This window comes from Seriola aureovittata, chromosome 18 (assembly GCF_021018895.1).
Source record: "Seriola aureovittata isolate HTS-2021-v1 ecotype China chromosome 18, ASM2101889v1, whole genome shotgun sequence".
In the NCBI taxonomy this organism is placed as follows: Eukaryota; Metazoa; Chordata; class Actinopteri; order Carangiformes; family Carangidae; genus Seriola; species Seriola aureovittata.
The window spans coordinates 4,932,099-4,953,209 of NC_079381.1; the positions used below are offsets into that span (position 1 = coordinate 4,932,099).

At 39.7% G+C, this 21,111-nt stretch overlaps 1 protein-coding gene across 2 annotated transcripts in view; it reads right to left on the bottom strand.

Annotated features, from left to right (window-relative positions):
* Positions 1–21,111, bottom strand: part of npr2 (natriuretic peptide receptor 2) — a 67,498-nt gene that overhangs the window by 21,057 nt on the left and 25,330 nt on the right. For both annotated transcript variants that reach the window (XM_056403342.1, XM_056403341.1), the window contains exons 7-14: positions 19,294–19,378; positions 10,985–11,105; positions 9,957–10,031; positions 8,868–8,945; positions 5,556–5,660; positions 3,392–3,463; positions 2,425–2,584; positions 2,175–2,330 (exon numbers count right to left, since the gene is read on the bottom strand). In XM_056403342.1, coding sequence (XP_056259317.1) covers positions 2,175–2,330; positions 2,425–2,584; positions 3,392–3,463; positions 5,556–5,660; positions 8,868–8,945; positions 9,957–10,031; positions 10,985–11,105; positions 19,294–19,378 — 852 coding nt within the window. The remainder of the gene's footprint in view (positions 1–2,174; positions 2,331–2,424; positions 2,585–3,391; positions 3,464–5,555; positions 5,661–8,867; positions 8,946–9,956; positions 10,032–10,984; positions 11,106–19,293; positions 19,379–21,111) is intronic.

A 21,111-nucleotide genomic window follows, 5' to 3' on the forward strand; every position in this document is an offset into this window, starting at 1 on the left:
ATTTCTCTTTAGGGATTTCACTACGGGTTTTAATCTTTATTGCTGCATTCGGTGGCTGCTAAACAGAACCTAGATTACTATTTTGAGAATCATGTATTTCTGTTAATGTGCTATTTCTGGTGGATGAGCTTAATATATTCCTCAGTGCAGATTAGCTCTTTGCTGTTACCGATTTCTTCTCTCTGATCCATTAATCGTATCAATCTAAAAGTTTGTAAGAGACATCCTTCCCACAATTATTCCTCTGCATCCTCTTCTTTCTGTTATTAGTATCATCATTGAAGACACCACAAAACTACTACTACAGTGCTGGTTAAATCACATTCAGACAGCAGAGAGCAGGTGACGACTTTCACTGCTCTCAGCCTGTTATGGATGGAAAAATATCAAGCACTTGTTCAATGAGCATCGAGCACGACTGCGAATAAAAAGCCAATGAAAGTCATCACATGGAGGAAGCACCTTTTACACATCCACTTTGCATGTGTAGAAGTTGAAGTCAAGATGTTGAACTGCTTTAAAAGTTAAAAGTTTTTTCCCACAGTCCTTCAGCAGAAGCAGCGGTGGAAGTATAAGAGTGGTGGTGAAGAAACCGGTCAAACCGCAATCAGCAACATGTGTGCAAGAAGGTGACGAGCCAACATGTCCGCAGCGATTAAACTCAGATTTTCTTTAAGTCTTAGTTCATTTAGGAAGATAAAAACATTGTGTTTGAGTTTTCCAGCGAGAGAAGGCTACTGCTAATTAATTCCAAAGTACATCTGAAGCCAATCGGCTTAAGCAGACTGAGCTGGACAACAGTTACAGGTTTTTTAGGACGAAATTCCCTCTTTGTGTCCTAGAGCAGTGTTTTCCTTGCTGAGCTGCGGTGGAGGGATGGTGACAAAAAGCTCACCATATAATAACTCATGGTAGCTTTGAACTTAATTTTTCCACAGAAATTAACCGTGGATTTGATCCCCCGATCACCGGGAAAGGATCTGTTTGAGGCCAGTTCGTGCATAGCTCGTGCAGTGCCTTCGAGCTACGAGGGCACGAGAGGATTGTTTTCATTTGAAAAATATTTAACCTTTCCTTTCATGTATTGTTGGGCAAATACCTACTTGCCTCTCCAGCCATTTAACTTCTCTTTTTTGCCGGACCAACTCTAGTAATTACATTCGTAATAGAGCATCAGCGCATAATTTAAATTAGGGTCAATACAAGAAGTGTTCCCCTCGCAGTGGCCACACATGAAGTACAGTAAGCGTGTGGAGTCTTAAACCTCTAATGTTCTTTATGGGGACAGACTTGTTTTTACTACAGTATCAGCTTTGTTTCTCTTCCTATACTCTTTAAAAATAGATATTATTATTATTTTGAAGCATTTACAGTCTACCTTAAACAAATCCTGCTGCTATCTTGAGCTGGACTGACTTATATTTTTCATATATAATATATGAAAAAGATCTATCTATCTATCTATCTATCTATCTATCTATCTATCTATCTATATTTCTATCTATCTATATTTCTTGTGGATGTGTTTTGTTAAGTTTTTTTTTTGTTGTTGTTTATCTTATTGGCACCTTCCAAGCCAAATACAGGCTAAGTCAATAAAAATATTAACATTTTTCAAAATCATACATGAGTAGGAATTTTGAAAATCCCTGCAGCCTCTTAAACAAACATATTATAACAGATTAAGCTGCTTCCAGACATAAAACACATTTTTGTTTATTTCATTTATTTTTACTCGTATTAATCATTTTCCTTATCTGTGCTTTGTTTGGTTTGTTTCACAGTTCCATGTCTGAGATAGGAGCTGTGTTGGTTTCTGTGACTCCACCTGCCTTTGACATCTGGCCAACATGTGTTCTTTGTTTGTGTTCATGGCTGCAGCGCCACGATATAGTAGTCTGACCTTACAGAGGTCCCCTCTGAAATGTCAGTGAAAAGCCAATGAATGGTGTTCCTATTATGTGAACTTCTGTCGTTTCTGTCCTTGTCCTTCAAACTGAGTCTTCACAAATACAGTGTTCCTCTGGTTTCCTATAGAGAAGTTTTGTGTACGTTCTGATTCATCTGTCTGATGTTAGTCTGTTAGCGTGCTGATTTCAAGGCTCCAGCTCATTTGATGCCTCAGGGGTCCACTGACCTTTGACCTTAGGCCTATAAAATACAGTTGTGTTTACCTTTGGGGCTGAGGTCCATGCCCTCCACATAGAAAGGCCCGTTCCTCAGGGCTATTTCCTGCAGGATGATGCCGAAACTGTACACGTCACCCTTCTGAGTCCCGCGAGGAGGATGGCGGTCGTATATGAGCAGCTCAGGAGCCGTCCACAGCTTCTCTGAAAAATGAGTCACAAGTGTTAAACAACAGTGGCTGATGTCTTTGTGAATGAGAATTGTGCTGCGGACGTTCAAACTTTGAACTCGACTTACTTGCATAGACAGCGTGCGAGTCATCGTTTTCGCAGGACGAGCGGAAGCTGGCCAAGCCATAATCCGTGATTTTCAAAACAAATCGACTGTCCACCACGCAATTAGATGACTTCAGATTTCCATGGCAGCCGATGTAGCTGTTGTGGAGATAGTTCATTCCCTGGTGGAGAGGAGCGTTAAGTCAAGCATTAAAGGGTGTTCCCCCCCCCCCCCCCTTTTCCTCTACTGCATAATCATACATGAAAACACACAAATCCAGACATATGGAAATAATATGCTTTGACAAGTGGATGTATGCTGAAGCTTTTGAAAAGATGCCTTGTTTCAAGCACGGCAGAGTCATTGGGGGAATTTCTGTGAAATTACTGTTAATTCCTTTGGGAGGGGGGGACGGCGAGTACTGACTGTACTCATGTTCAATATTTTGTGGAAACGGTGAGTCAAACGTCCCTCAAAGCTTCAGCAGCGCCTCTCCTCTGCAGTGCGCTGCTATCTGTGTGGAGCAATTTAGCCGCAGCGCTTCGTCACGCATGTAGTTCAATATTGAATCCAACCAGGAGACCGACCTCCAAACAAAAAGCCCCTTTATTAGGACGGATTGAAGATAATCTCTTGAAGTATGTCCACTATTAGTTTTGATTGAGCTGGAAGGAAATTTTAGCAAAGTTTATGATTATGTTTCTGCCCCACTTTACGCTATATAATGGCAATATTTACTGTAGTTTCATACACTGCACTGTGCCAAAAATACATTTCTGTGCCTCACTCACACTTTCCCTGTCCATGCGAAACCATGGCAACCTAGACATTTTTTTTGTGTGTGTCTCTAAAGCACACAAAGCAGCTCATTTAACATTGAAAAGCAACCTTTTGCCAGCATTTCTATAAAACCAAGAGATAAATCGATGCCTCTGTCCTGCCTGTGACTCCTGGTTTTTGTTTACAGTACAGTCTGACCACCACGCACCTTCACAATGTCATTGATCAGCGAGTAGCGGAACATCCAGTCCAGGTTGATGCTCTCATTCTCCAAAATGTCCTGGACAAATCAGAAATAGAGAAGAAAAAACATTCACAGACAAGAAAAAAAAATTGAGTTTCTGCTTCATCTTTTGAACTCTCTGCAGCCATTTGAGCAACAAAGTTTATTTTGGGACTAAACACAGAACCACTTTCAGACCAGATACCGTATATTCTTTTTCATTTTCAGGGTCAGGATGTTAATGAATAACCCTCAAAGGCCCTGCAGCCAGTCACTTACTGGAATCTGGGTCCTGCTTTGACTTTAAGCCACATCACATCAGCTGCAACTATTTGTCTTTTTACGCAGAAGACCTTCTCTACAAGTGTGAGTGATGAAGTCCATGGCTTGAGTTTCCCATTGTTTCCAGCTCGTCCATTTTAAGAAGCTGCTGGCATGTTGGGAATACTGTGTGCAGGCCAAGAACAATTACACTTGGTGCATCGCAAATTTCTTAGGACAAATAACAAAGATTGAATATAAGACAAAGACAAAAATATGTCAAACAAAGGCGCTCATACTGTGTATTTTAGTGGGTCCTGTAGAGCTCCAAGGACAGAGCTCGGTCTACACACCGACAGGAATAGCCCGTCCATGATAAAACAGTTTATTCTGGTAGTGTTTGTAGTTTAATGTTTGTTTGTCAGCAGATATGTCAAAAGCCTGTTGAGTGATTTCAGTGTAATTTGGTGGAACGATTGGAAAGTCATGATCACAGGATTTGTTTTTGTAACGTGGATCCAGAAATTTATTAAAGGGTCCAGGCTTTTTTAAAAAAACAGTCAGGCTTTTTTGTGAACTACTTCACTTACTTGAAAGTAAAAAACATTTGCACGGTGCAGCAGCTAAAGTGATTTTCATCAAATTACTCGATTTAAGTCAGAAAAATGTCGGGAAATAGTGAAAATGCTGCTCAGAATTACCCAGAGCCCAAAGTGATATCTTTACATTGCTTGTTTTTGTCCGACATAGATATACAAGATATAAAAGATCAGCTGATCCTCACATCTGAGGAGCTGGAAATATTTGGCACTTTTGCATGAGAAATTACTTTTTAATGAAACAGATCAAAATGGTGTCGTTGTATCTGTTTCTGTGTGACCACTGGGCAGATCACCATCATCACTTTGTGTGCAGACAAAACAAATAACATATAATATGATAATTATTGTGCTTTATGGTTGCTGGCAGGTGGATTTTTGAACTTTCGGACAGACTCATGCTAGCTGTTTCCCCCTAATTCCAGTCTTCATGCTAAGCTAAGCTAAGCTAACTGGCTGCCGTCTCCAGCGTCATAGTAACTGCACAGACATGAGAGTGGTCTCGATCTTTTCCTCTAAGACTAAGAAAGAAAGTGAATGAGCATCTCTCCTAAGGGGCAAATGATTCCTTTAATTTTTTGTTGATCAACTAACAGTCGCTGTAGAGAGAGACCGTACAGCCTGGGCAGAGTATGTTGCTCTCTTGAGGCTTTTAGTTTACTTGTAAAATTGTTCATTTTTCAAGGAAACAATGATTTCATTTTCAAATATTGGCTGATTATGTTCAAAGTATATAAATACTCTGCTAATAATAATAATTTGTACCTGATGTGTTTTTTTTTCACACAAAGTTTAATTACCTCATTAAAAATAAAAAATTACACCCAATCCTACTTTCTCTATGTATCTATTAATATATGCAAATATTGTTTATTTCAAAAGTTTAACTTCTGGACACAAGATAAAGATTTTTTGAAGTCGATTGTCAGTGTATGTGCACTGGAGGTTTCAGGTTTTCACATCACACATTGTAAAAAGCTGCATATTGGACCATTACTGTCTTCTACACTAAATGTGTTGTCACATAACGCTCCCATATATGCACTTGTTAAAGTCAGATTTTATGGAGAGCACAGTGAAAGCTTCTACCTTGAATGTGAGAATTGAAAACAACAAACTTTATTCTGCACAGTGACGGTCTGAAGAAACAATAAACAACACACAATTTCAAGCGGAAGGAAACTTCAAGTAGCAGAATATCAGCAGTTTGACACTAGTGTAAAGTCATGTGTCATAAGCCTCTTCAGCAATATGTGTATAAGTGAAAGAACAGGAGCAGGAGACTGTACCTGCAGGCTGCCTCTGGGACAGTACTCTGTTACGATGCAGATGTTGGGAGGGTCAATGCAGGCCCCGATGAACCTGGTTAGATGGTTGAACTGAACGTCTCTCATCTGAAAATAACCACACAAACACACTGCAACTGTGAGTGCAAGTCTTTCCAAACATCACATTCCCAAACCCCATGGAAACAGAGGACGGGGGAGAGGACTGACGGTTCATTTATATACAAAGTTTTGAGAATAACGCTGCCAGCAGTTCATCAAAATAGTCTATTTGCAGTTGGCTAGCTGGCACGCTGTCCTTTTTCTACGTGTTGAGACGCATTCCTGCTCAGGGCACCCAGTTGAAACATGTGCATGTGCATAAATTGCCCTTGGAGGTTATGAATGAGCCAGTGTGCTGGGGATGATGAAGAAAAAAAAAGAAAAAAAGAAAAAGGTTGAGGTGTTGAGAGGATGTACGAGCAGGAATATGAGAGCGGAGCAGGCAAAACATGTAAAACTGCTCTACACGGAAAATAATCACGAATCACACACTGGGTTTACGATAAAAAATGTCTTCCAAAACATGAATCACTTGAAATATAAAAAGTATGAAAACAAAGATGTTTGAGGTTAAGTGATTAAGAGGGAACTTGGAGAACATTTTCTGGCATTTTCCTTTTATGAGAAAGTGTGAAAAAGCCTAGTCATTTTCTTTTATAGAAACAAACTACATGGACGTCCTGCTTCATTCCAGCCCGTAGGAGCACTGACAGAAGCAGAAGCAGAAAAAAAAAAAGAAAAGCCAGCAGCCAGCATGAAACTTCAAAAACAGTGTTCATAATTTCAACAGTGTACTTTTCTTCTTTGAGCGCAGTGAGTGACAGCTGCTCTCGCACCAAAACCAGGGAGTTAGTCGCTCCTGTTTCACGGCTCGGGAGATGTTAGCCTACCCTTTGGCCTATATAATTTCCCCTGCTGCACACTGGTGAGGGGGTGGGGGGTGGGGGGGTGAGGGTGGGTGGGGGGTTGGGGGGTGTCCATGAGGGGGAGGACAGAGAGCGCTGGAAGACAAGTGGTTAAGTTTCCACTGGCAGATCCGTCTCTTCCCCCATCTGGTTGGCTTTTCATGAGCTGAGGTTTGACAGCCGATCAGGCCCCCGGGGCATCTGAGAAGCTGCCAGCTCAGACAGCAGCCTCTCTCCCATGTGCGCCTTCTGACTGACCGAGAGGCCACAGAGGCATCCGAGAAGCCCGGACCCCTCTCCTCCGAGGGGGGGCTGCAGCTCACTCAAAGAAAGGGACCAAAAATACAGAGTTGAAAATTTGAGTAGAGAAAGTTGAATATTAAAAGATGCTTAAAGTGAGGAAATGGCCAAAAATCTTCCCCATGAGCATCCGTCTTGTTCATGAGTGCCTGTGTAATTTCAAAATTAGGGGTTTCCTTGTGCCACACTGTGTTTCCATCACCAAACCACATAAATTGTTTGTCCCTCAGCTTCCTTATAGCTCTCTCTTAAATATTTTCCAGCCAGGGGGACCTCTTCTTCGGCAGCTGCTGTCGCTGATGTTGAAGAGACAGTTTAAGGACGGTAATTCTTTGCTGGAAGCGCTCGAGTAACAAGTGGCATCCTGCAATGGAACTGGTCACAACATCCGTTTGGGTATGCTAACAAGGAGCCAGGTTCCACTTCTTGCGTTCAGTTCCAAAGAATAAAAAATAAAGCTTTTACTGTCCTACTGAGTCAGAAAAAAACTGATTCTCAGCCAATATGCTGAAATAGTTCCACTTTTTAGGAGCCTGTTTTGTAGCAGACAGAGCGATGGAACCTTGTATGAAGGTCTTTCTCCTGTAGTCGTAACAAGTGGAATAACGTCAGTTCATGGTTGTTTTATTTCAGAGAGACAATAAACGATTTGATGAGTAGAACTCTTTTTTTTTTTCTTTACAATTCACCCCAAGGTTCCAGTGGACTTTCTTCAGACCGAGGCCACTGAAAACTCTCAGAAACAGCTCAAGCCAATGGAGAAACGCAAGAATTTAGGCTTGTTTTTCTGAAGGAAAAAAAAGACTAAAAATAAAAGTAGAATGTAGAGTCTGTATCACTACAAACAAAAATACAAAAGTGTTGGAACAAAGACGTTTCTATTTTGAAAGTTTTACCAGGAGCAAAGCTAAAAGGTTTTGTCCTGTGGGTTCCACTTAAGGACAGACCGTGAAATCATTAAAATCAGGGGTTTGTCCTCTGCAGAGCATGAATTAGCTCAACAAATTTACCTGTATTCCTTTTAAATGTTTATATTTCTTTCTACAAGCAGAACTTCCACCTTACTTCGGCTCAAGAGGAGTGCTAAATATCCGGGTTCATCCTCTCGGGACCAAGAATATTCACGACAGTTTGGCCCTTTAAGAAGGTTTACTCTTCTTTTACCTATGTTTTGGGCTCCACCAACTCACCATTTTGTGCTGGGCAGGTCGTGTACAGTAGATTTCAAAGGTTTTTAGCTGAAAATATCTGCCTACTGTTGCAGGAAACAACTCAGTAAAGGTGTGGGCCATGAAAGCACAACAATGAGCTGAAAGACGCTAAAACACTTTGTATTTCTGACCTACTAAAGTCATTCTGTACAAGGGTGAATGCTCATGTCAGCTGAAAAAGCACTTCTCAAAGTTGCTACCAAGGGTGAATGTACATCTACTGTCATGGCAGCTAAACTACTGTGCTGTACAGACTTTTAATTTACTGTTTTTAAGTCATCTTATCAGGTTAGACACTTACACACACACACTGTATTATTTATTACTGTTTAACCACTAAAAATCAAAAAGTTATTATATTATGTTAGTACCAGTCGTCTGGCCAAATTCTCCACTTGTACAAAAGAAACATTAAAATCTAATGGGCAGATTACATTTGCTTATTTAAAGCTGCAATATTCATTATTTGGATTTTGGGGAATAGAGGATCACATGACGAAGATGTGTTTGTGTAGTGATACACACACAGATAATTATCGTCCAACTGTGCAGTTCCATTCAGATATAAAGCATGAAGCCAATCTGATTAATGCCTTATGAGAAATTGGAAGTGTATTATTGAAGTGCAGACCAGTGAAATTATACTAAAACTGGGCTAATTTGTTCTCTTCTCTTAAATGCAATTAAAAGCAGTGCAGCTGCTTTTGCCTTGTTGAAATTTAATACAAATTGGTCCGAAGATAGAGTGTCATATATTGTACAAATTGGACTGCTCTCATTTGTGATTGGGCTGCTCTCATTTGTGATTGGGCTATATAAATGAAATTGATGTGACTTGATCAATACTGAACGCTTACATGTTTGAGTTCCAGTAAAACCTGTCTGGTCAGCTCGATCCTCTTCTTGTTGACATGCTTGATGGCCACCAGGTTCCCCTGCGTGCAACACAAGAACAGACAGAGGGATCAATCCAATGTTAGAGACAGCACTGATGCAGAGTTCACTACAACGAGGACGCACTTTTGACTGGATGTCAATAAGGCGGGAAAAACGACAACAGAAACACACAGATTATAAAAGAAGTACAAATATGGATAATGAAAGTGGGGAGAGGAAATCCAACAGCCTTCAGAGGAGAGAACTGCACCTCGCACTTTATCCCTACATGTACATTTGGGGCCTGTTTCAGTCTGCTGCTGGAGAGGAACTCTATCTGTCACTTTCATTATGTGAGGATCAGTTAAACAAAGGAGCTGAAGTGAATTCCTCAGAGCCAAACATGTGACAGACCGGTAACTCGTGTGAGTCCATGTGAGCGCTTTTAAGTTTTATTCAATATGAAATACACAGATAGGAGCTGACCATGACTGCATGTCAGATACATCTAGTGTCTGAATGCTGTATGAAAAAGCAATTCATTTCAGAGTTTATCTTCCAGTATTCACAGGTTGTTAAGGCACCTCTCTGTTTGTTCTTTGGCTTCAGATTCAATCATCGCTGGCCTGTATTGAAATTGAGAAGCGTATCAGCACCTACGATGGTGCACGAGACCTTCAAGCTGTACCGTGACATCAGCATTCATATAAAACCCACATCATGCAGCTTCAAACAAAGACAGCTATCTCATTATTCAGCAGCTTCTTTATGTCACATTTCCTCACACCTCCTCCATCTTAAACGGATAAATCAGCAGCGGCAACAACTTGATGGTTATGTCCAGACTGCGAGGCGGGAGTGTAGAAACAGAGAGAGAGAGAGAGAGAGAAAAAAAAAAGAAGAAAATTGACACATTCTGCAGCTCACATTAAAACCAACTACCTCAATGCGCCCACACTCTCTCTTTCTCTCTGCTCTGCGGCTCTCCGGCTTTCTCCGCGAGTGTGCACATGTGTGGGTGGGAAAGGAGTGCGCAGGAGTTGAAAATGTCAGAACTCACTAAGCCTTACCTTAAAATAGCCTGTTTTTGCAAATAGCTGATATTTTCCATGGGCAGTTATCAAGGAGCCGTAGCTGGAGCCTCTCTGAGAAAGTGGAAAGGAGTAGCGAGAAGAAAAAAAAAACTGTCAGTTAGATGAGAGAAAAGAGGATTAAATCTTGGTCATTTAAGAAGAAGCTTCCACTTCATTGCAGCTTAGATTCCCCCCCAAAAAAAGGGCTCATCCACTGACATACATAGAGCACTTTCCTCTGTGCAACGTGAAATTGACTTTCGCTTGTATTTGAGAAAATAAAGCGTTTTCAGTTTTCACAACACCAACTGGAGTCCTTGGGCGAATGTCTGCAGTGCACACAGAGTGAACAAAAATCAAGTGGGCGCACTGCAGACTAACAGCCAGCACAGTCAACTACGCATTTGTATAGAATGCAAATATTGGCAACACATGGCACACTGGAAAATACATTGGTCTGGAAATTTACTGTGTTTTCCACACACACACACACACACACACACACACACACACACACACACACACACACACACACACACACACACACACACACACGCGCGCACGCACACACTCTCACACAAATTATCCCAGGAATTGCACTGGAAACCAGTAATGAAAAAGGTGTGTGCATGTGCTTTTCATGAACGCTCGCACGTGTGGGACGAATCACAACCCAGAGGAGATGCATTTCTACAAAAAACCGCACACTGCATTTTAATACACGGCACACAGCGTGTAAACAGGGTGAAGCTCTGCACTTCAAACAGGTCAAATTAGCATTTCTGATTCCCGGTGGGTCCGATTTTACAGCAGCAACATCTCGAGACGGATAATGAGTATGAATGGAAGCTGTCGACACATGTGTTAAGTCTTTACCAATGTGACCTGCCAGATGAACAACAACACGGGAGGCTGCGCCAGCAACACTGACGGCATAACAGACGGTATAAAGCTCAGAATAATTAAGAACTTTTCAGGGCTTTGCCACAGTGTAAGTACATAAAGTGCTTGAGAAGATGATCCACCTGTGAGAGGGTGAGGCGACTACCGGCTCGTTTGTGGTATTTATTGGGGCTCTCGAACTGAAGGTCCTCCCACCGGATCCTCCACAGCATTCCAGCCAGCTCTTTCTCCAGCTTCAGTTTCCTGCAGAAAAGAAAAACCAGGTGGTGAAATCAACAAGGACGGCGGTGCAAAGACCAGAGGAACAATCTCACATATAGAGCTCTGGGTTGAGCGTGTAGCAGAGGCTGTAAGCTGATATTTTTTACTACAGCTGTGAATCTGGAGCTAAATAAATTAATAAAACTCCGTCAGAGACAAGGTGGTCTGTTGACTCACAGGTTTTACTTTGAGGAATTAGTTCATGAGGTTTAAACCAACATAGAGTTCATCTGGCAAGTCACCTTCAACAGAGAGCCAATCACTCAATTTGCGTAGATTCATTCGATCTCCATCTTTACTGGAGGAACTTCCTGAGATACTGGTCTCAGGTCTGATCGCAGACCGCTTCATGTCCAGCGTTTCCTAATAGTTACAGGGAATTCAGAAAGTCTTCTGACCCTTTCACGTTTTTCACACGTTGTTATGCTAAAATAAAAGATATACCTTTTTTTTCCCTCATTAATCTACACTCAATACCCCGTAATTACAAAGTGAAAACAATCTTAGAATTTTTTGTAAAATTATCAAGAAGGAAAAACTGAAATATCACACTGACGTAAGTATTTAGATCTTTTGCTATGACAATTGATCTTGATAATCTTTAATATGTTTCTGCACCTTGACGGGAATCCGCCGGTGGTAAATTTAGCTGATGATTTGGAAAGACACACACCTGTCTTTATTAGATCTCACAGCTGACAATGCATATGAGAGCAAAAACCAACCAAATTTCTGCTGCACTGAAGGTTCCCCAGAGCACAGTGGCCTCCAGAAGGACCAGAGAGGGGACCAAGAACCTGATGGTCCCTCTGGCTGAGCTCCAGAGAGCCCGTGTAGAGATGGGAGAAACTTCCAGAAGGACATGTGTTGATGCATGCAGGCTTGCGTGTTTGTGTTTTATTAGATTTTAACTTCACTGGTGCAGATGCTTATTGAACTTTGGTGAAGAGGAAAACAACTTTTTCAGGTGACACAAAGGGCTCCTTCTTTCAAACACATACTGAAATACACAACAACATGTCACCAAAGTAAAGACCATATTGGGATTTAGTGAAATCAACTGATCTGTAGTCAGTAAATTGTATGTGTATGTAAATAAAAAATGTTAGTCAAAAAGCCATATTAATATAATAACAAAACCACTTTTGACCTTTAAGAAAAACTTTAAATCACATTTGTGACTTGAAATGTTGGTGAGTTGACTGGATGTCCTGCTGAGCATCCACTGAAGTTGTTAAACTGAGGTTCTCATATCTCCCTGCATGCACTGCGTTTGAGGTAAGAGTAGAGAAAACCTTCTGTCTTCTACTTTACATAAAGATACGCGGATGGAGACTTGTTCTGATGACTCATGGGTCTTTTCTTCTGTGTAAAATGAAATAAAAAAACAAAGATAACTATGATGAAGATTAGAGTCCACTTCAATTCTCACTCCCACTCTCTTTATTTTTAACAAACTCAGTGAGAGCGGACTCAGATGTTCTAACCTTATTTCAGTTCTAACACTGGTCCAAAAATAACTCCCAACTCAAAAACTGTTAAGAGTTATTGATCCTTAAAACTTGAAGGAGTAATGTAACTGGAACACTGAAACATACATCTGTATGATTGGAGAGTTATGGATTGGACCTAATGTTTTGAATGTTATTTATAGTGTTGTACGGTTGCTTTGGCTCAGTTTTCATAACAGAGATCCAAAGAGCAAAACTCTCTCACAAAATGCTGTAATTTTTATCTGAGGCTCAATATCACATAACTAAAACAGCAACTGAGGCGTCATAAAACATGTTTATCAGAGAATCAGAACACTGCATCAGTGAGCTTTAATCACTGTTGCATTGAAAATAAAATGGTCATTATCAAGAGCTGCTGTCAGACAGTGACTAATAATCATCACAATGGTGTTTGCAATAGTCATTGCCTCGAAGATTATAAGGAAAACAAGGAAAAGCAAGGAGGGGAGACAAGTAGCAAGGAAATTAAATGTACACACACGTCAGTATTTATAATCATGTAGAATAAGACTCTGAACGACATAGGCATTGAAATTCAGCTCACCTTCATAATGTTCTTAAAATATGTAGGTATTTGCAAATACAGTGATTTAGCGGTGTTCATTTCTAGGAGAAACCATTAGACTAATATGAAGTGGCCATTTTCTGCCGAATGAGAATGTGACTGTTTTGCAGCATTGTATATAAAGACATTTTTCTTTGTTTAAAAGTAAAAATATGGGAGGTTAGTCTGACCCTGTGTATTAACAGCATATTGAAACCCTCTGGTGAAAACTGATCCAATGGTCAAATAATGAAATAAACATGCTCAGTGAAGATTAATGTTTTATAATTACTCATGAACAAATTCTACACGAACTATACAGTAGATTATTATTTCTCTTATCACAATTTTAAGGAAATTTGTGTTTTTATTTTAATATTTAATGTGTTATTTTATACTGAACAAACATATTAATGCAGCATTTTTGTTTATACTCACATTTTTCATTAGTTGAAATAAAAGATCATAGATTTTTTCTACACACAGAGAGAGAGAGAGAGAGAGAGAGAGAGAGAGAGAGAGAGAGAGAGAGAGAGAGGGCTTAATTCCCTTGAATTTTGTTCATAAATGTGTTTGAATCTGTGTTAGTGAGCACTTCTCCTTTGCCAAGATAATCCATCCACAGGTGTGGCATATCAAATCACTGATTACACAGCATGATTACTGCACAGGTGTGCCTTGGGCTGATCACAATAAAAGGCCACTTTAAAATGTGCAGTTTCATCACACTTGTTGAGAGAGCTTGCACTTGGCATGTTTAATGTCCACCAGAGCTGTTGCCTGGGAAACCAATGGTCATTTACAACCATAAACCGTCTCCAATGTTTGTGGAAACATGAAACATGGGAGCAAAAACAAAAGCATTTTTGTTCAGTGTTATTTTACATTACACTTTGTCGTGTTGTTTTGTTGCATTTTGTTACATTGGGTCGCGTTGCTGCGTCGCCACATTGCATCACGTTGCATCATACAGAAGCATTTAATGCATTCACTTTAGAAAAAAAAAATCTGCTTTCTCAAGTAAATGCATTAGCTTCCATAGCATCACATTGCATCATTGCGTTGCATTGTTACGACACAGTCCTTTACACTGTGTTATTGCATTAAGCCGCTGCGTTAAGTTACACTCTGTTGTGTCCTATATGATGTTATCTTATGTTATTATATTAAGTTAGGTCACATAATTATGTTACGATAGATACCGTTACTTTTGGTTACATTACATTACGTGTTATGTGATGTTGTCTAGGTTGCGTTATGTTGTGTTGTGGTAGGTTCTGTTAAATTTTGTTAGATTAATTTACGTGATGTTATGCTTAGTGTTTTTACAGTGTAAATAGGTTGCTGAGTAAAGCTGTTGTGGCTCGTTGATCCAGGTGTCTCCTTTGGCCCAGTCAGTCTAATGATTCAAATGCGTCAATATAATTATGTCCATCATTCACTCAGTACCACCCTGATCACTTCTGTCTCCTATGTGGTGCATAATGACAGATGGATAAAAGCAGACATGACTAGAAACTCTTTCCACAGTCTTAAACTGCCTCCAAATATCAGCAGAGTCTAACCACGTTAATTAATCTAGTAATTTACATGTCAGTGATATTTTTGACATGTTTTGAGTGTTATTTCTGAGCATCAGTCTGACTGGCAAACACCAAGAACCACAGAGGGGAAGAGGCATTCCAGTGAATCAACACATCTGGGGCAAATCTCAGAGGAGCTGCTGTTTCTTAACACTTAATGATTAACAACAGAAACACATTCAAAAATAAAACTATTAGTCCAGGGTTGTGAAAACCTGAGTTGTTTTTTTTGTTTGTTTTTTTGGGTAGGGAGGAGGAATTTCATTTTCAGTTTGAAACACTGAGAAATGAAAAAGGAGCAGAGCCCACACATTCCAATCCAATCTAAAAGGTGTAAAACACTTCCAGATGGCTGCAGGAAATTATTGCAGTGTTTGCATATCGCAGTGTTTTAGCCTTTCCCCGAACCATCCCAGCTGGCCCCAAAAAGTGGCCCGTTTATTTCCTTTCTTTCCTTTTTTTTCACCAGGACAAACTGTGTAGGTGGACCCAGAAACTTAAAGGGGATTCTGATGCTTGTTTGTGTCCGCAAATACTCCAGACCCTGCCTATGTGAAACCATTTTCAGGACAGGAAACACCATTAAACCACCGGTGCCCTCCAGCCCCATCCACCACCACCAAAAAAAAAAAGGTATTTTTCTATTTAAAGAGCCTCGTTTAGAGACCTCTGGCAGCCAGAGGGGCAAAGTGTGGGGCTCCACACTGGGCCTATTGTTTCATAACTCCCATATGTGAATACCTCTGCTGGACCAACCCCTCCATTAAAACAACAGAGCCACTGCTGCTCTGCTCAACATCCCCTCACACTGCTGCTGCACACCAGACGCCAAAATCAGATGAGAGGGGCCGACCGTCCACCTGGTGAAATCTACTGAGCGCTGCGGGATGATATTCAACAGTAGCTCGATCAAAAATGAGCATTACTTCATTTTCACAATTTTGCATTTGTGCACTGCAAAAAAAAAAAAAAGAAGTCTAATGTGTGAGTAAATAATCTGTTTCTCATAGAAATCAGCTTGTTTCAACAATATTGCACCCGAGCAGTGATTTACCGTATTCCATCTTATTACGCTTTTTCGCATTTCCACTAAATTTCTTAAAACAAGAATTTTTCAAGTTGTATTCTTCTTTTCTTTCTTTTTTTCTTTTTTTAAAGAAAAACAAGAATTGAGGCTAAATTACTTTTTTAAATTCCATTTTCAAATATTTTGCTTAAGTATATATATATGCATATGTTTTTACCATGAAACAATACAAAAAAAACAGACTCAATCCACATGTTGCTTTTTATTAAATTGCATATTCAACAAAATTTTACTATTGTGTACATTTTGCACAGTCAACAGTTTTACATCAGTGGATCAATCTATTACAAAAAAATACTGAACCAGCCACCCATTTGTTATACAAAATACACCAATAATTTAAAAGTATAGATTACTCATCTCATTACAGATTAAATATGGATTTCTCATCCTTTTCTGCCTGTGAAATAGATTTAAATCCCAAAATGTACCCCAAAGAGATTTAATTAATCTGAGTATAAAATCTTTTCTTATATGTATCAAAAAACGTAAGCAGCAGCAAATATATAATTAATAGAAACGATAATAAATTCTCTGTTTAATTCTTGTCTTTAAAAAAATATTAAATAAATATAAATTTATCTTTGCAACCCTATCAAGCGACCCCAAGCTTGAGAAACTTGTAGACTGATTGATCTGAGAATAACTTTCAACAGTGACAAAACTCCAAAGTGTTTTAGTGGTGTTTATGTAAGGCAAAGTAGTGAACATGGAGGCCTTTCAGCAGCTGGTTGATCTTTGAGACGGTTGTAAAAAGCTCTGCTGTCTGCCTCGCTGTCCATCAGCAAAGTTCCACTGGTGTCTGCATAAACAGGAAGCGATTTGTTAGCCTTTGGTATCAAACAGAGCCGTCACAGAGAACACCCCCCCCCCCCCCCCCCAGGTTTAAATTTGCAGTTGCATGGCTCTGGAGTGAATGAAGTCGACTCAAAATCCAATAAAAGACAACATGTTTGGGTCCGTGAGAAATGGCTTTCCATGTATAAAACTGTCATTGATGTAAATGATAGATATAAATATAGACTGGGGCAGAGAGTGCAAAACTGCAGTTCAGGACCAAAAATGCATCACAGAGATAGATACTTGTTGCTATAAATCACCAAATGTTTCTCTTGGATCTCAGATTTTAAAAAGAAAAAAGAAAAAAGAAAAAAAAGAACAGCATGTTTCACTAAACTTACCGGCCGAGAGGCTAGCTGCTCAGGAAACCGTGCTGTGCTTGCTGCCCCGTGAGCTGAAAAAACAGAAAAGAACCTCTTAATGTTTTCAGAATTAAGTGCATGCTCTTTGTTTAATTAATGATCAGGTAGTTATTTGATATTAAACATGATTAACTCAGATTCAGGTTTAATGGATTTACCTCAGGTGGATAGGCGCTCCTCCATCTTTCTTCCACCATTCGTCTGATCAAAATCCATTCTGATTGGCTGGTGATTAACACTTGTTTGTGTTAATAGTCAGTATTAGTAAAGTGATCAGATTACCGCTGTGATTTGTTAGTTAAAATCAGCTCCTCTTTACTTGAAAATCATTGTGTTTACTGGTCGTGAACATAATTAACGTGTAGAAGGAGAAAACTTTGAAGAAGCGATGATGAAAGAGGGAAAATAAACATTAATTTTCTTTCATTGCATGCAGATTTTTACCAATGACATTAAGCAGAATTTAGTAATCTTCCAGTAGCTTGATTGCTTAGAGCATGCATGATTAACTTGTTGTGTAATTAAATGAGGCTCAATCTAATTCTCAGAATAATTTCCACAAACATGTCGACTGAGACACTAACATTTCCATTCAAACTGATTTCTACAGCTGAATAGAAATGATGTGGCGGGTTTTTACCTCAAACATACACAGCTGCACGTGGCAGCAATTAACCGTTAAACACCATCACTTGTCTAAATACTTAATTACATATCATTGAATCCAGTTTATTTTTAACTTCTCGCACACACACAGAGTCTGTAGGATCTGTAGCATCTCTAATGCCACCTACAGTATGGCGTACCTGACACTGTTCTTGCTGCTCAGTCCTTGAAATAAGTTGAAATAAACTCAATAAAATAAACTCATCTATTTTGCTGATTTCACTGACCATCTCCAGATTTTTTGGAATCAACAAAAGATACACCGCAAAACATCTTCATCTTATCATATCGTGTTATTTTTGTCTGCTGTAGAGTCATAAAAGTATAAAAAAAAACAAGTCAGTCATAAAAGTCAAATGGAAAAAATCTGCCAGAGCAGTAAGTTATTTAACCAACTTGTTTCAAGGCTGTAGCCTGGATTTTAGAAACACTGAGGTCATGAGTGCAAATTCCTCCAGCGTGACCCCAACCCACCCCCAACAAAACGTTTTACTCCACACCAAGACTTTTATATTCTCCACACGTTATTTTTATTCTTTTAACTCTTCAGTGAGGTTTTGGATAAATTTAATGTCACTACATGTTTGTCTAGATGCCGTTTCAAAGAATGATCAATCCTACTTGGAGGAAAAACACAACAAAGTATATTTTTGCCAACAGTTCAACTGAAAGATACTGAAAAACAAACTTTTCTTTTTTTTTTGTGATTGTAGAACGTAAACATGATGTTGAAATCCCCAAAATTCCCAGAAACAATGTTGACCTCATCCACACAGTGAACAGCCACAGTCAAGACAACCTTATTTTATTCATATAACCTAAAATCACATCACAGCGTACAACAGTCGCTATCCTACATAAGGGAAAACTCCATCAAAGTTGATTTATATTGGAAGCACATTAAAAATGATTTTACCACAGTGGCAGATGTTTTCAATTGTACAATTTAGTACTTAGTTTTAGACTGAAATGACTTCACTGGATTGAGATTTTTGCTGTGTAAAGGTTTGTTTTGCGGTGTAAGAAACACAGGTTTGTTTTTAAATTGAAAACCAGGCATCTTTGCGCTCTTCTAACAGGATTTTAAAGACTTTTATAAGCCAAAAGACTTATAATAACCAACAAGGAAACATGCAGTGCTTTGAGAGTAGTACAAAAATCACAGAGACTGATGTTTTCCACCTGACATCAGCAGTGTGTGGATTATTAAAATAGGAGGCATTTAGCTTTAATCCAGAGCAAAGAAAATAAACTTAATGAACACACTAATGATCATTAAATGAGAATAGCAGTAAGGGTTGTCTGGGGCCAGTATATGAGCTCACTTGGCAGCTTAAACACACTTCACCGCTGCTTTAACGCCGTCACCTGCTGAGCTGTTGCTGTGGCAACAATCGTGTAAATACCACACTGGCACCTATAGCAGCACGACCCATAAATCCTGTTTCAAACATCTCTCTCTCTCTCTCCCTCTCTCCCTCCCTCTCCCTCCCTCCGAGATAGAAAACGTCTGCTGTTTGATGAGCTAAGAGCAGTACAGACAGGAAGCATCAGCTCGCTGAGATCAAACTCACCTGTAAATGAGGAAGCTGGAGATTCCAAAAATGATGAGCGCTAAGCCGGATCCCACAGCTACGATGCCCAGAACTGGCAATTGACCTGGAAACAGGAGATGGATTCTACACTCAGTTGTCTGTCATGCGTTCAACAGATGTCCACATTCATATCTTTCAAAAAGAAAATAAAAAAGTGTGAAAAACACAGCTGTGACTTCCTGGAGAACAGCTGTACCGCTTTAGCAATCTGTCAGCTGTGGACACCAGCAACAAATTCACACAGTTGCACAGATCTGACATTTCTGATTTTTATTTTAAAACCCTGATGGAGACTAATTTTCCCACCAGCTGTAATCACAGGATAAGCTGATACTCATCATAGGGGGAATATCATTTCTTTGTTTGAGAAGATCGAAGTCACCTGCAGTATTTGCATAGCTCGAGCCAAGACATGTTTAGCCTAGCCTAGCATAAAGATTGGAAGGCATGGCAAAAACAGCTAGCCTGCCTCTGTCCAAGGTGAAACAAGAGTCTACGGCCGTGTTAGTGCTGTGTGAGGCTGTAACTAGGCACAGTGGTGCTTTTATCTAAATGACTAGATGCTAACATTTTGACAGCGGCAATGCTAACGTGCTGATGTTTAGCAGGTAAGAAAGCCGAGGCTGATGGGAATGTTATTAATTTCGCAAATTAACCAAAATTCATGGGAGTCCATCCAACAGTTGTTGAGACATTGTACTCAAAACCACAAGTTTCAACCTCATGGTGTCACATGTCACATCCTCTGGGGACATGAGTGTTTCTACAGAATTTCAGAGGCAATCCACTGAGTATGTTGAGGTATTTTAGTCTGGACCAAAGTAGTGGACCAACCGACCAACACTGCCACACAGCTAGCATGGCTAAAAGAAAATGTGCCGACCTCCAGCACCACTACATCTGTCTTTTTTTTTTTTTTTTTTTTTTTACACATTGTATCTCATTTGTTTAATCCATTCACAAACAGAGATGTAAAATTATGATTTGTGGCTTTAAGGGGTGTTACATGCTGGAACTATTTCTATCCATCCACCCAGCACTTCTGAGCAGCATCTCAGACTAGTATAGCACTGAGCACAGGTCGATGAATTCATGAAATACAATTAACTTCATTGTCAAACCTGCTATGCAGTTTGTAAACTTCATCAGTCTTATCGTTCTCAGTGTTTCTACAGTTTTGTGGAATTAAAACATGAAGGGCAACAAACATTAAGGCAGCAGCTTAACACTAGGAGATAACAACTTGTCTTCTTTGTTGTTGGGGTTGCACAGTTTGATATTACTTGCAGCTTATAATTGATTTTAATAATCCCATTCTCTGGAAAAGAAAACTCATGGTGCTGACAGTGAAACAATGGATAGTATACTGGCCTCTCTGTTTCTTTATTCTGTAGATTAGACACTTTGTGTCCATACATGATGTAAAACTGTTGGTCGACAATATGCTTCTACAAATTCCAGAGTATTCATTGTGCTTGGTGCTGAAAGCAGTACTCAATAAGGCGACATCCAGGCTCTCAGCTCTGCAAATTATTTGCGGATGGCTTCAGAGTTTGGGACAGAGTCAGATTTATTGCTCCTCCACTCATTATCCGTCCTTCTTGCCAAAATACATTCATAATTGCAGTGGTTTTCCTTCACAGTTTATCATCTGTGACATTTCCCTCTGAAACTGTCACTGTTCATACACCAAAGGCCATTTTTAACACTTATCTTTCACACTGCTTATTATTCGAGCAAATATTACACTTGAGGATTTGCTCTTTCAACTCATTGAGGCAAAAGGCTGGGATGAAA